This window comes from Grus americana, unplaced genomic scaffold, assembly GCF_028858705.1.
Source record: "Grus americana isolate bGruAme1 unplaced genomic scaffold, bGruAme1.mat scaffold_91, whole genome shotgun sequence".
NCBI classification, from domain to species: Eukaryota; Metazoa; Chordata; class Aves; order Gruiformes; family Gruidae; genus Grus; species Grus americana.
In genome coordinates this window covers 39,876-54,491 of record NW_026562100.1, presented here as the reverse complement: position 1 = coordinate 54,491, position 14,616 = coordinate 39,876, and the positions used below count along the sequence as shown (strand labels likewise).

General features: G+C 52.0%; 1 protein-coding gene across 1 annotated transcript; it reads right to left on the bottom strand.

Annotated features, from left to right (window-relative positions):
* Positions 1-1,477: 1,477 nt before the first annotated feature.
* Positions 1,478-13,699, bottom strand: LOC129201302 (electroneutral sodium bicarbonate exchanger 1-like). The gene is made up of 23 exons (XM_054812423.1): positions 13,615-13,699; positions 13,164-13,298; positions 12,564-12,699; positions 12,194-12,354; positions 11,514-11,702; positions 11,288-11,376; positions 11,010-11,167; positions 10,564-10,651; positions 9,936-10,082; positions 9,661-9,752; positions 8,984-9,158; positions 8,717-8,850; positions 7,797-8,042; positions 7,585-7,690; positions 6,511-6,672; positions 5,682-5,795; positions 5,197-5,358; positions 4,358-4,609; positions 3,503-3,571; positions 2,845-3,018; positions 2,608-2,745; positions 2,061-2,158; positions 1,478-1,565 (listed from the first exon to the last, which is right to left on the bottom strand). Exons 2-23 carry the CDS (start codon positions 13,267-13,269, stop codon positions 1,478-1,480), a joined length of 3,084 nt encoding a protein of 1,027 aa, XP_054668398.1. The 5' UTR covers positions 13,270-13,298; positions 13,615-13,699.
* Between the last annotated feature and the right edge of the window lie 917 nt (positions 13,700-14,616).

Below are 14,616 nucleotides of genomic sequence, written 5' to 3'. Positions count from 1 at the left end.
ACAACACATCAAGGGAGAGCTCTGTGACCTCACAGCCCCACTGGGCCACGCCCTTCGCCAGGACAGGCTGAGAGAGTTGGGGTTGTTCTGTTACCGGAAAGCGGCAAAATAATTCACTCTCTAAGACTTATTTGGAAGTTTTAGAAAGCAGGCATTCTTTATTGCAGCGCTGGCTGCACGGGGGATAACTCCACCTAACGTGCACACCCAAAAGACAAAACTAGCAAGTATTTATACTATGTTAATATACATATTCAGTATATTTCCGAGTAGTGCTTATCACATTCATGGATTTTTCCGGGAACTCGTTAGCATATGCTAATGTCTTTCGCGCATGTTTGTTGGCACCTCCGGGTGGTCGTCCGGGGTCTTCAGGCTCAGTCCTGGTATGACGTATACCTTATCCCTCAAGGCTGCTTTTGGGATCACCTTGTAACTTTCTTATCTTTGCGCATCTGTTCTTCCAAGGCCAAGCTGTTTAAAATGAGATTGTTCCAGAGCTTCTTAACTTACAACTAAGTATTTTCTAAGTTACAATGGTTTCCCTTTTGTTTGGTTACATCTATTGAGCAATGGATCTAATTGCTTGAATTGATCTTAGTATTTCAATATTCACAGGTATCAGTTCAGCCTGGAAAAGACAAGGCTCCGGGGAGATCTAATTGCTACCTTTCAGTACCCAAAGGGGCCTACAGGAAAGCTGGAGAGGGACTGTTTATGAGGGAGTGTAGTGATAGGACAGGGGTAATGGGTTTAAACTAAAAGAGGGGAGATTTAGATTAGATATTAGGAAGAAACTCTTTACTGTGATGATAGTGAGGCACTGGAACAGGCTGCCAGAGAGGTTGTGGACATCCCAGTACAAACTGGAACCCCTGATCCTTCCCAGTACAGACTGGAGCACGTTCTGCTATGTGCTGGCTTTGGCTGCCCCACGTGCCCGTGGGGAGGGCTGCGCAGCTGGGCCTCACCTGCCCTTCTCCAGCCCAGAGCCCGCAGTACAGCCTGGAGCTGCGTCCTCCTTCCCTGCCTTCAAGCACAGACCCCCCAAGGCCTCTTCTCCAGGCCCCTCTCCCCTCCCTGCTTTCTAGGGTCCAAAGCGCTGGCTGTAGCATCTTCTCCAGTGCCCAATGCCTCCTTTCCAGGGCCAAAATGCTCATTTTTGGGGCCCAAACCTGTCTTTTATTACCCACAGCCTTTTGTGAGGGCCCACAGTTTCATTCTTAGGGCCTGAACCCTCAAGGCGGAGCGAGTCGCCTGGCAACGCCTGCCAAAAAAAAAAAGGGAGAGCATCATCAGTGGAAGATGGGGTTTGAGCCCTGTTCGTGGGACCACCGCGGCAGAGAGGAGCTGGCTGGCATGCCACCGTCCTCGCCGCTGCTCATTTGCTCAGCATTGCCGGCCGAAGCACGGGAAAACCGTACGCGCGCGTCTCGTCACGCTCGCATGCGGTCCTTTACCTTTTTCCTCCCCAAATTCAGACTGTTTCTGTGTTCATAGGGAGAGTCTTCCACACGGTCGTTTTCGACATTTCATCCCAGATATTAATCTCGGAAGGATCGGTCCTGCAATAAATATTTTACATCGCAATCCGTGATTACGGGAACTGCTGCCGCCAAGTGCGTTAGCACCAGCAAGAGGACCAGGGGGGCCCAGGAACCAAAGCTCAGCGTAAGCACCAGAGGTTTTGCTGGATGAGGAGTTTCGGGAGGCAAGCCTGTAGAACAACAGCTCCAGGCAAAGGCTCTTGCTGGCGTTTAGCCCTGGAGCGGGCTCCTAAGCCACTGCTGCTACAGGTCGTGCCTACACCACCTCTTTCTTAAATATGAGGATCTCCTGCTACCCTAAAGTCACTGATGATGCAAGTTTTGGGGGTTAAATGGGAGTTGTGCAGCCGCTCTGCGCAGGGGCAGAGCCCCGCCATCGCCTCCGGCAGCCCTGCCCAGAAATTTGATTTTCCCGCCGAGCGGACCGCTTTACCGAGGGACGCTCGATAAAGACGGTGCCAAACACCTTCAAACGAATCTTGCCGGGGGTCCTGGCGCTTGGTGGCACTTTACCTGTCGCTGCTTTGCTGTGGGATATCCAAGTCGCTGGTCTTCCCCACTTTCAGTTGAACCCAATTTGCAGCAGCAGCTTCCATCACCTTCTGGGACTCCTGACGGAAAAGGGACAAACCAAGTTCTCAGTCTTTAATCAAAGCGGAGATAAACTCAGCACCCAGTAAAGACGTTGCACGCTGTCCTCTCCTCCTGACCTGCGGCAGCTTTAGCTATTAGTGCAGCAGGGTGAAGACCTTTCACTCCAAATACTTTGGGGGGATTAAAAAACGCTATTATGAGTAAACCTTTCCGTAGTATTAATAATAATTAATAATAATAATAATAATCTTTATTATAGGACTCATTTTTAAAATTATACCTCTAGTCAAGTGTTAAGCTCACTGCTAATTTAGGACAAAAGGTTACGATGTGTGATCCAGGCTATTAGGATCCGTTTCTGTTTAGTTCTGATCTTGCCCCGACATTTAAAGACGAGCTGTGGCAGAAAGAGGCAATCTCACAGCCCGAGGGAGACGCCCGGCCCCGAGCACCCAGCAAGCTTCACCTCTTCTTCTTTGGCTTCATTTTTGGCATCGTCCAACTTCTTCTGCTTGCTTTCTGGCATAAGGTCATCCAGAAAGCTGAGCTCTCGCTTCGAGAAGCAGAAATCCATCACTTTCCGGACAGAAACGAGAGCCAAAACCTTCACGAATAAGAGGGAAGGTGCAGCGAGGTCAGAGATGATGCCACAGCTCGCTCCGACGCTACAAACACCCCGACACCGAGCAGCACCGGCTCTTACCATCATGGGGAAGATGATGGCGGCACGCGACACCTTGATGGCCCAGAGCAGGACGAGGCAGATCAGCTGGATCATGGTGAAGCAATGCACCTTTCGCAAGGGGACGTGCCGCAGGTAGATGAAATCCGGCTGGTGTTTCGCCGGCATCCCAAACAGCTTCAAGCGATCGAAGAACTGTAAAATAACAGTGAGAAGTTTCTGGCCCCGGGGAGACGCGGAGGGAGTGTTCAGGATCTCACTTGCAATGAGAAATCCTGGATCCCACCGCGTTCCTCTGCGAGCAGCACCCAATTTTCCCTCCGCTCCACCTATAAACCGGCTTGCCCGCGAGAGCTGCCCACCGAACTGCAATTATTCCCCGTTATTCTGTTCTCAGCGTTTCTCAGCACGCTGAATCCCCCAGCAAGGATTTCCACCAGCCACAGAAATCGCCTTCCCTTCGCGCTGAATTCCCCCATTTTCCTGTAACCTGCCCTGAACTTGCCCGGTCCTCCCGGCCCTATACACCTCCTGTGCCTCCTCCAATCTTTTTCTTACACAAAATATTTTGATCGCTTGCTTTCGGAGAGGGGTTTTTCCCCCCATGCCACTGCTTTTTTTACCTGCTTCTATAGAGATGAAATACCAGGGACCCAACACGCTGTAAAAGAGGCCGTACCTGAATTCCTCTGAGCGACGACACACCCATGTAGAGAAAGACGCCATAAAGCACAGGCATTGGTATAAACTCCAAAAATAAATACAGAAGTTAGTGCATTCTTGTTTTCAAATTGCATTTTCAGTATTACCGCTCTCTTCTACAGTCCCTGCCTAAAATTGCCTAAAGCCTTCCAGCTTCCAGAGGGTTAGAGAAGTGTCGGATTTTAACCATCAGAGATTTTGTGCGTGCGAACGATTTAATGCTCTGCTTTAGGCTGAGCTTTTGAGTTACACTTCATCAGAATAATCCTGTTTTCCAGAAAGGTTGGAGGAAAATAGGTGATTTCGCCCATGCTACCATATGCCGCGTTCTGCGACGGTAGAAAAACATTTGTACGTGTTCTTGTGGCAACACGCAAGAGCAGCGTGCCTCCTGTGAGCCTAGAGATGAGATTACTTTGTGGGAGGAACACGCAAGGAAGCCCACGGGGACGATTTCAGCGCGTTTAGCTACTGGGAACGGCTGTTCCGAGGCATCTGGGGGAACAAATTGCAAGCGATAACGTGCTGCCTGGTTGAAAGAGCAGAGGTACTGCTCTAAATACGCTTCATCGTAACCCATAAACACGGGTGGGCCTGAAAGACATCTGAAAATCCAAGCAGTTGGCTTGCTCGCTTGGCTCGAGCGTGCCAAACTGGGGTCTGAAGGGCTGGAAAGTGCAACCGAGGGTGGTTCCCACCACGGATCGAGCCCCAAGGTTTGGGATCACCTCCTCCTCTGCTCCACAGCTACTCAGGCCTGGAGAAAGGGGACTAGTTTTGCATAACCTCCAAAAAGCTCACGGTTGTTGGGTGGTTTCCATTTTCCTCTTACCTTTAACACCGAAGTGAAGAAGACTGAGCAGCCCATGAGCACAAAGATCATCAAGCCAGTGACTCTCTGCTCTCGTATCCCCAGAAACTTGGGCTGTTCTCCTGGAGCTGAGCAGCCAGACTCTACTTTGAGGCTATTCACGTGGGTGATGGACAGGACGGTCGCAGCCACAAACCACGGCAGCCCCATCACGGAGCACACCCCCAGCATCACGGCCACCATGAAGAGGTCCAGGTGGTACCCGCATCCTTTCTGCGCGGAGCGAAACAAGAAACAGAGCATCTCACGGGACAAGAGCAAGGACAACGTCGCAAGTCAGACCCAAACAACCCTGTTTGAGCTCAAGTCGACGTCTTGAAAATTTAAAACACGAACTGGAAACAAATAAGGATGTATCCAGTCTTTGCGCAAGCACCTTGCATGACAATCCAGCAGCAGAGTGGATTTGGGGAGTTTGTATCTACTTCTCAACAAAAAAACCCACCTTACTATTTTTCATTCATAAAGACATTTCTACCACTTGCGAGTAAGATATGACTCTCAGTTATCCCTGGCAGCACATCAAAATGATTCGTTCCCCAGCTGCTGCTGACATTTTAAAACAAAAGCGTGCTTCTACAACGCTCTAAGCTTAATATGCTCCTCCGAAAGATTGCTCATCTGAACTCCCCTGTTGTCGTTTGCTCCCTGTGTCATCATTAAGCCAGGAGACCATCTTGCCACGCTGCCTGACGTTGTTCCAAACCAATGCCTTCACAAGGCATTTGGAATTGGAGCTTCTCCCCGTACCTGCAGCCCAGAGCGCGTTGGGGATGGGGTTGTCTCCTGCAGCCCCTTACCTTCAGCCTGTGCTCCTTCCTGTTCACGATAAGAGCCGTGATCTGCTGGTCCATGAATATCAAGATGGTGCAAAGCAGAGCTGGGATGAGCGCAGCCACCACCGTCCACCAAGGGTTGGGTCCTATGGGGTTGATGAACCACCCGCGGTCGTCTCTGGTAGGCTGCAACAAAGCACGCACATCAGCCTCGTCTCCCAGCCCAGCTACTTCACCGGCTTGGATTTTCCCCTCCATCCCCGTGTCACAGCATCTCCCAGCCCTGGTTTCACGTCACCCCGGGGCTCAGCAGTGCCAGCATCCTCTTTGCAAGCACCTGTAGCTATTTCTCCTGCAGGTACCTAGTTTTGGGGCTGTCTTCTCATTTCCAGGAGGAAACGATGCACTTGGAGGTGGAGGAGGAGATGGTCACACCACCAGCATCTCCTCCAGACTCAGCCCTGTCCTGCCTCGGTGAAACCCGCTCCGTGCCACAACACCCCCCCTACCTTGAACATATGGGGGATGTGGAGCTTCGGTGACGGGATCCCAGTCATGAAGTCAATGAGCACCATGATGACGATGGTGAGGAAAACAGCAAAGTCACTTATTGTGGACCGCACCTGGGGCAAGAAACCAGAGCTGAAAGGGGCATCGCAAAGGGGGCCGCAACATGAGATGGAAAAATGAGAGACATCAACAACATTAAGGCTGGTTAACAAAATCCCACCACTCTGAGGACATGCAGCCAAATCCCTTGGTTAGCTACTGTTGCTGTGCTTGTCTCTGTGAGAGCTGGTGTCAGACAATAAAAAAAAAAAAGAGTTTAATTAGGTGGAACAGGGTTGTTTGAATTCAAACCTTAAGTAAAAAAAATATTAAAAAATAAGGAAGCAGATGGCTGCCACTGCAGCCACGCTCACAGCTAAAATGGGAATAAGGCGTACTGAGGCATCGTATGTTCCTCAAAAGGAAGAAAAAGTGTCTTTTCCTATGGCAGCTCCTCATTTGAACCAACTTTCCCCTTGAGCATAATGCACAGAAGGTAAAAAAAAAAAAAAAAAAGGCAAATAAACCCCCACAACTTTGGAAGACCTCTTTTCCCACTGCCTGAGCAAAATATCGCTCGGGGGCAGGTCGCGAGGCAGGTGGGAAACGCCACGGTCGTTTAGCACTCATGGAAACGAGGGAGGGACATCCAAGCTGCTGGAGAGTTTGGCCTTCAAGGTCAATGTTTCCCAGCTTGACCAAGCGGTGGCAAATACTGCTTAGCGCTCCGGGAAAGCCATTTTGGGAAATGAGTGTGGAGACTGCTGCCGGCCACCATCTTCTACCTACTCTGGTTGGGAAGTAACGGCTGCTTTTAAACTTCTTCAAGAAGCTCGACAGGACAAAGGTGGAGAAGAAGAGGATGCAGCACCAGAAGAGGACATTAGGCGCGTAGGGGCCATTGCGTCCACAGGCAGGTCCGTGAAACTCTCCATGCAAATACCGACATTCCTGGAGAAACAGAGCGTCAGGACACAAAGGTAGTGCACGTGCGGCAAGGAAACCTGGGATAACTCGGGGCTTTTGAGGATCTTGGTCCAAGATCCATGACCTTGTAACTGCTGCTGCTGCTGCTGCTGCTGACGGAGATTTATATTGAATGAGCAGCAGCTGAACAAGTGACACATCGAACCGCACAGAGGAGAGCGGAGAGGCGAGATGTGATGGGACACCATATCACAGACCCATGGCACATCCTCCGCTCGAATGGCAGGCAACCGTGGCTGAAGAAGACGCCAAGAGGGGAAGGAAACACTGGAAGTTCTTGGGGATAGAGAAAGAGGGAGCAGGGAAGGAGGGCTAAGACAGCCGCGGAAGGAAAGGAGAAGAGACGAATCGTCCCTTCCCAGCGAAGGGCTCCCAGGACACGGCCAAGAGGGGATGAAGATGTCCTGAAGAGCCTCCCATCCTATGCCTGGGCTTTGCTTCCAGCAACAGCAGCCCGAGAGGCTGCTCAGACGTGCAAATTTATGCATGGACCTACAGACAGTGCTGAGTAAGCAAGCAAGGACTGGAGTTCTTAGGAACCAAGTAAGGAAGCTAAGGACTACCTTCAAGCAGGAACTTAAGTCCTCCAACTTCTACAAGAATCAAACCACCCACTTAACCTTGCTCCTGGTCAGAAAAATTGTCCTGCGACAGGGTCAAGGAGGACAGTTATTACCCACGATGTTGGGGGGACAAGGTGGACTCTCCTTCCCAGGACCAAGCGGGTTAAAACCACACGTTAGATTTAAAGAATGACTTTGCAGAGCAGCACTAGCACAGTCTGAAGCCCCTCATCACCCGAAGGGCTCTGACTTTTGCAAAATGTGAACGCCCCTGGACCCCGCGGCCGCGGAAGTAGTGGCTTGGGGCACTTACAGTCACCGTGAGGTTTTCCCAGGCGATGCCAGACACGTTGATCTCGTTGCTCTCCCAGAAACGCAGGGTTGCCTTGCTGGGATGGCTTGGTGCCTCACACTTACAGCTGGGAGGAGAAAAGCCAAGACGAGGGTGAGGGAAAGGCAATGGAGGTGCAGCCCTGAGCTCCTGCCAAGGGGCAGCAGCCTTTTAGGAGGAAAAGAAAAACTCACTAGTAGACGGTGAGGAAGTCGAGCTTGCTGTGCATGTGCACAGGGTAGGTCTCTCGCAGGTGACTCAGCTTCTCCAGAGCCTCGTAGATGAAGATGATGCAGATGAGGGAGGCGAAGGCTTCTTCGGTGAAGCGGGTGATGTAGCACACCAAACAGCTGGCGTCGGTGGCCACCAGCACTATGCAGAAGGCGGCAGTCCACAGCCCGATGCAGGCCCGCAGAGAGAGATAGGAGAGCGCGTACTCCCTGGGAAACCAAAATCAAACAAAGGCTGGAAAGGCCAGGAAGAGGCGCCGAGCCGTGCCTTCCTTCGGGGAAAATCACGAGCAATTTAGGAGCACGTCAAGGCTGCAGATGGTAAATGCACTTTCCATGTCCTACTACAGACAGCCTTGGGGCTGCGGTGCAGGGTGCGGACCTGCAGGAGGAGAGGCCAATTATTTCATGATTGTTATTTAACAATTAGCTTGTGTTAAGGCCTTGGAGGCTAATTGAGGTCAGGGCCCTTTGTGGAAGGTGGTGTCCTCCCACATCACCCCCATGCCCTAACACCAAAACCCCGGCTGATTTTGCACCCAGTCACCTGCTACCAGCAAGCTGGGGCTGAAGAATAAATTGAATTGCAATCAGGGTGTCTCATCTCACATCAAACTCATCACAACACAAGGATCCCCATCCTTATGGCTTCTCCTCTTCCTGCTTCATTTTAACCCTAAAAACCCCAAACAACCTCATCCATCCTTCAGAGACCAAGGGCTCTTGCACCATCACATACTAAAGCAGCAGCGTGCAACGTCTGCGACACAGAAAACAACTGAAATCTAACAACTCTCACTGAGAAAAAGACGAGAAAAACCTCTTTTCTCCACCAGTGCCTCCTGAAGGCTCTCGCGGCACTCGGCCGCGGCAGCCGGCCTTACTTGCAGAATTTGTAGAGGATCTTTTCGAACACGAGGACGGGTCCAGTGCTGCCGAGGATGGTGAGAGGTTGGCCAGCAAAGAGGGAATACACCACGCCGGTCATGGATGCGCCCAGCAGTGACTCCATGGCACTCTGTCCAGGGAAGAGGCAGCGGCAAGGAAATAAATCAATGGGAAAAAGAAGAAAAAACCCAAAGCAAATTCACTGCAGCGAAGATTTTGCATGAGTTTTGCGCTCCCCCACGCCACCCAAGAGAGCTGCTCACGATGTGGCCGTCGGTCGCCTCCCCCAGCAGTCCCCCGAAGGTGATGACAGGGGACATGCAGGCACAGAAGAGGAAGAGGAAGGACGCCAGACACTGCAGGCTCAGACCATCCCGAAAGTCGCTCCAGAACCACGGGGCTTTGCGCTTCACGTCCAGGATCAAACCTCCAAAGAGCCTGGAGGAAGGAAAAACAAATAGACTGTTTCCCTGCAAGACCACACAGAGGGGTTTTTGCTGCAGAAGGACAAGCCCAAGCAGACAGTAACCTTCATTGCTAACCAGCAGCAGTCTCCTTCGGCCGTTTTATACCCGGCAGAAACCAAGCAAGCACAAAAAACCCCTCCAACAAAAAGAAAAAGGACCAAACCTGAAAGCCCATCCCCTCTTACTGCAACTGTCCCTTGCTTGGAGAAGCAGCAGAGCTCTCCCTGGAGGTATTTACACAGCTGCTTCCACCCCAAATCAAGAAAATCTGTCTGCAGTGGTGCTGTGGCTGAGCCCAGCTGCCCAGATCTCACCTGCCCAGCCCAGGGGACCGAGCTGGTAATGTGAAGCCCCTTCACTGAACCAACTAACCCCAGAAAACTGCTACAAGGGAAGGTGCACGCTCCGATTCTAGAGGCAAAGAGAAAAAAAAAAAACAAACAACAAACCCCACAAACTATTAAAGCTCACACCTTCCCGTGCGCTCCAGTTCAGGACCATTGTGTTTCTCTGGCTTGCTGTGAGAAGCACTGTCATCGAGAGCTCCTGGCATCTTCCTTTTTCCCTGTTAAAAAGGAAATAAGCCAAAGCTATGGATTCGTAACCACTGGCTTGTTGGGCTTCTGGTCTGGGTATGTGACTGCGTCAAACTGGGACCTGGTGAATCTGGGTCCCAGAACAGCATCCCCGGCCGGCCGGCCGCCGGCCTGCCCGTCCCCCTCGCGCCTCCCTCCGCCGCAGCACCCACCTGCGAAGGGACGTTTTTCGGGGGCTCGATTCGGATCGATGGATCCCATTCTCCTGGCGGCAAGACCGTGACCTGATCCAGAAACTCGTCGATGCCGGCCACGAGGTCAGCCCGGTTCTCGGCTTTATAGGCAACGTCACGGAAAACCTGCCGACAGGAGACAACCTGCTCAGAGGACAACCCATCTCCGATGTCCTAAGCACTACAGTAAGCTCCTGGCTAAATGCAAGATCATTTTCCCCAAATTTCCTGCTTGTAATGGCAGGAAATATTCCCCCAAATGGAAAAATCTGTCCATCACGGTACTTGTAATCATCTCCTCCACGAGGTCCCCATCCCTCATGGCACACCATACCCTTTTGCTTAAAGCGGGGAAGTTTCACTGGCCCTGGCAACGCCACCACTGGGGACAGGGTGCTGGGGACCCCGGGGAGGTGCAGGATGCACACCGGGTGGGATTTCAACCTCCAAGAGGTGGGGTGATACAAATCCGTGCGTTTGCTTCGGCGTGTGAACGAGGGGTGGGCTATCTGGAGAGGTGTGGGCAGTTGGGAAGCAAATCCTCTTCCTCACTACTGCAGAGAGGTGAAGAAAACCAAAAATGACCCGGAATTCTCTCTTCTCGCACCTCATCCGTCATGATAGTAGCCATGGACCTGCCGATCTCATGGTACTGATGGGCTTTGCCTTCTGGTCCAAGCAAAACAAACAGGAACCTGGGCAAGAAAAACACAATGAGCGAGAAGAACGTGTCCTTGCTCAAAGGACACCCAAGGAAATCCCTGGGAGCCCCCAGCCCCGAGCACAGCTCCAGAGGGGACACGTAGGCTCACCGACTCCGCCAGGAATTTGAAATTCACCAAAACCGATGGCAAATTTAATTTTTGGGCCAATTTTCATTAAAATTGGCCAAGGGGTTTGAAAGACACAGCAGGGAAGGGATGCAAGTGGGAGAAATGTCCTCGCTCCCCCTGCCCTTGTTCCCTTGGGACGCCAAACTGATGCATGCACCTTGATGTTCTTTCGTTGGGTGGGGGTTTTTTGAAATAAAATCTTTGTGCTTCTCCTTCAGACCTTGTTGGGATGGGAACTTCCGTCATGCCCGAGAGGAGGACAGCCGGGGTCAGGCGGACAAATGCCACGATGGGCTGGCGAAGGAAATCCAGCTCTCCTACGAGCACGTTGGATGCTTCAGCCCCGGTGGGAATTTTCTTCATGAAATGCAGCTGCGCCTAGGCACAACAAGCGATTTTCAGGCAAATACCCCAAAAGCAAAGCCCTCAGCACTCTGCAGCCAAATTTGCAAGACCAAATCTGGCCCTAAAGGCATAAGATAGCTACGAGCGTCTCACCTTGCTTAAGTCCATCGCGTTGCTCTCGTGGTTCACCCCATTTTTAGCTTCTGCAGTGGTAGGAGAAGGATGCGGGGTGAGTGTTTGGGCTGGTAGGAAAAAGAAAGACACTCAGAAAGACGGACAAGGAGCAATTGGGATGCTTCTCCTCTGCCAGGACAAGTCGAATGGGACCAGAGCCCTGCAGGAACCCTCACCTGGTGCCAAACCCTGCAGGAACCCTCACCTGGCTTGTCAAGGAGGTGCAGGTCTGACTGCTTCTTGCTCACATCAGCAAACGAGCGGACGATGGGAAGAAGGTTGTTTCTTTTCTTCTCATTCTGATGGTGATGCTTCTTCAGTAGGACTTCTCGAACTTTTGCCCGCACGTGGTCGTCAAACTCCGTGGACTGGTCTTGCGGGCCCAGGATCATATCTGGGGATGGCAAAGGGAAACGAAGCCATCAGAGCAGAAACCCCCCCAGGTCCCAAGCCCCGAAGCCCCCGGGGGAAGGCTGTGCCACGCAGGATCCCCTGACACAGGCCCAGCCTTGCTTAGCAAGACATTTTAATACAGTTCAGCCTTTGCAGCGAAAGCAAGAAGTTTCTTTTGCTAAAAAACACGAGCAAAGTGCTTATTCATCACTCTGCTAAGATAATTATTTCCCATTCGAAATAATGCAATTTTCTTGCCCCGTCTGGCCTTTCTGTCTGACTCTACACATTCAAAAAAAAAAAATGGAAAAAACACACCAGAAAAAGCTGGTGTGACTGTTGCACGCCCAGCCTGCATCCAAAACCAACTTAAAAACACAGCGGGGTTTCTGGAAAAGGACGCGCCGTTGGGGCAGGGTTTGATTCGGGAGCGGAGGGCACCGCGGCAAACCGAGCTCGGCCGTTCCCGCAGAGACGCGGCGCCCGCGGTACCTGCAATCTCTTCGATGCTGTTGGCACAAATGTCCAGCAGCACCGTCCCGTTGATGATGCAACTCCTCAGCTCAGAGAGGCTGTGCAAGGACAGCGTGGCCACGTAGGGCTTGCTCCAGCGCTCGCCGCCGTCTTCCACGTCCTCCTCAAACTTCAGCCACCTGCGGACATCAGGCGCGATCAGCCCCATTGCGAGGAAACGGCCTCAGCTCCGCAACCCCTTTAACAGAGCTACAGGGCGGCGAGAGAAGGCTCCTCGCATCGGCACCTGCAAAAGCTTTGCCAAAGTTCCGGAGAGCGGAAAGCAGAGCCCGCGGGCGCTGCCGGCGAGGGGACTCCTCTCCCACCGCGGCCGGCAGCGGGGATTTACCTTGCCGTTTCCTTCCACTCGGCATCTTCACCCTCTTTCACGCAGATCTCATCCAGCTCGGTGAACAAGTCATGGGGAACGTGCTGCTCGTCCTCCTCGGTCCCGAGGATGAACTGCACTCGCTGGGACGGAGTGTCTGGGGGCAGAAGGCAAAGCCCCGTCCCGTTACCGTGCCCGAATACGGCCCGTCACGCTCATAGGCAAAGCGGGCATCGATCGGCACCATAAACATCGGGCTGGCCCCTCTGCCCTGGCTCTGTCCAGGCTTGCACAGAGCCCCAGAGAAGGAGAAGCATCTAATCCACCTCTGCATAAGGATGGGCACCTTCCCTTCCCCACAGTTCCATTTTTAAAGCCAGGATCCCTCTGAGGAAGGCGAGCCTAAATCCTTTATGCATTTAACTGTCTTAAAAAAATAAAAAAATAAAAAAAAGAGAAGAAAGAGGAAAGTTTGGGAAAAGAGAGAGGGTCCTGCTAAATGATGCCGCTTTCCCTCGGAGGAACAGCAAGCCACTCAAACCGGCACGGGGACCTGCTTGCAGAAGACCCCAGCACCCACGTAGCCCCGAGGAGTTCAGTGAACGCTGCGGCGGGACTTACAGTGGTAGCCCTGCTCCGTCGGGGCAGAGTCCTTCTCCCGTTCCTCTTCCCGATGCTTCTGGCTGTGGGGACGGTGATGCCGGTGGCTTTGCCTCACCAGCGGCATCCGCACGCCCACGTACAGGGTCCGGTGGCCTGCGAAAAAGCGGCGTTTGCATCGTTCTCGATACCGCGGAGACGCTTGACGCAGATGCCGCAATTAAATCAGTGCAGCCATCCCAGGAGGAAACACCAACTTCTCTTAATTTTCTTTTAACTGGATCCCTGAACGTCACAGACCTGCCCTTTTTTCCCAAGCCTATTTTACTCAAACTTTGCAACGAGAGAGCAACAACAAGTGATGGCTCCCGATCATCTAAAATGCCAAGCAAGGGACGTCGCAGGGACTTTGTGCGACAGGAAAAGGCGCTGGGCTGGCGGCTCCTCTACCGGGATCTCAGCAGAGACTCACCTTCCAACTCCTCCTTCTCATAGTGAATATTGACGACGTTGCTCGTTCTTCCTTGGTCAATCACTGCCTCTTCGTCATCTCCCTGTTTAGAAATGAGAAGGGAAAAGTTGTGCAGAGCTCCCTTACATCCTCCCGGCCATCGTCCACCCCCGCGTCCACCCAAATCCACGAGCATCACGCCTCCGCGTGCCTCCTCCTCCAGGCACAGCCCTAAAAGCACGGACTTGGAGGAGGTTTCTCTTCCCATAACCCAGTAAAACAGCCCGTAGCATCGTTCAAACACAAAAAAACCCCCAAAAAACCTCTGAGATTCGCACCCAGTTTTCGATTTCTGAAACCGAAGTTTGAAGAAGAGCAAAACACCAAGAAAACTTGGGGAACTGTCAGGGCTGTTGGACGAAATTCAAGAAGCAAGAGCTACACCGTGCACTGGGAAACAGCCCAAAAGAACCAAACCCATAATTTAAAATAAAACTTCAAACGCCGTGCTGGCAGATGCTGCCCGTTGTACTAATAATGATGCATTAATCAAAAAGACTTAATTAAAAAAACCCAAAAAACAAAAATCCCAAAGCAAGAGAATAAATAACTTGTTACGATTTAAGATGCAAACACTAACGTGAAATCTGCTTTTTATCCCCCAAATTCCTGCTTCGACTGAACAGCATCACCTGCCACCGCGCAGCAGCGATGCTCGGGAAAGGCACCGGTTAATTTAACGACCAAGAGGAAGAAACGCTCCTGTCTGGAAACGAGTTTGCTGGTCCCCGAGTATTAATTTCAGAGCCGACCTGTTGCTAACTCCCCGCCAGCTCCCGGGACTCGCCCACGTAACCCGGCAGCCGGATTATCACGCGCCCATGGCTTTCCTGTCCTCTCTCCGATGACGGCCTCCGCCACCCTCCGTCCCCTCTTAGCAAAAATGCATCCTGCTCCCCTTTGGTTTTGCCAAAAAAAAAAAAAAATCCCCAAAAAAACCAACCCCAAGAAACTCCAAACCCC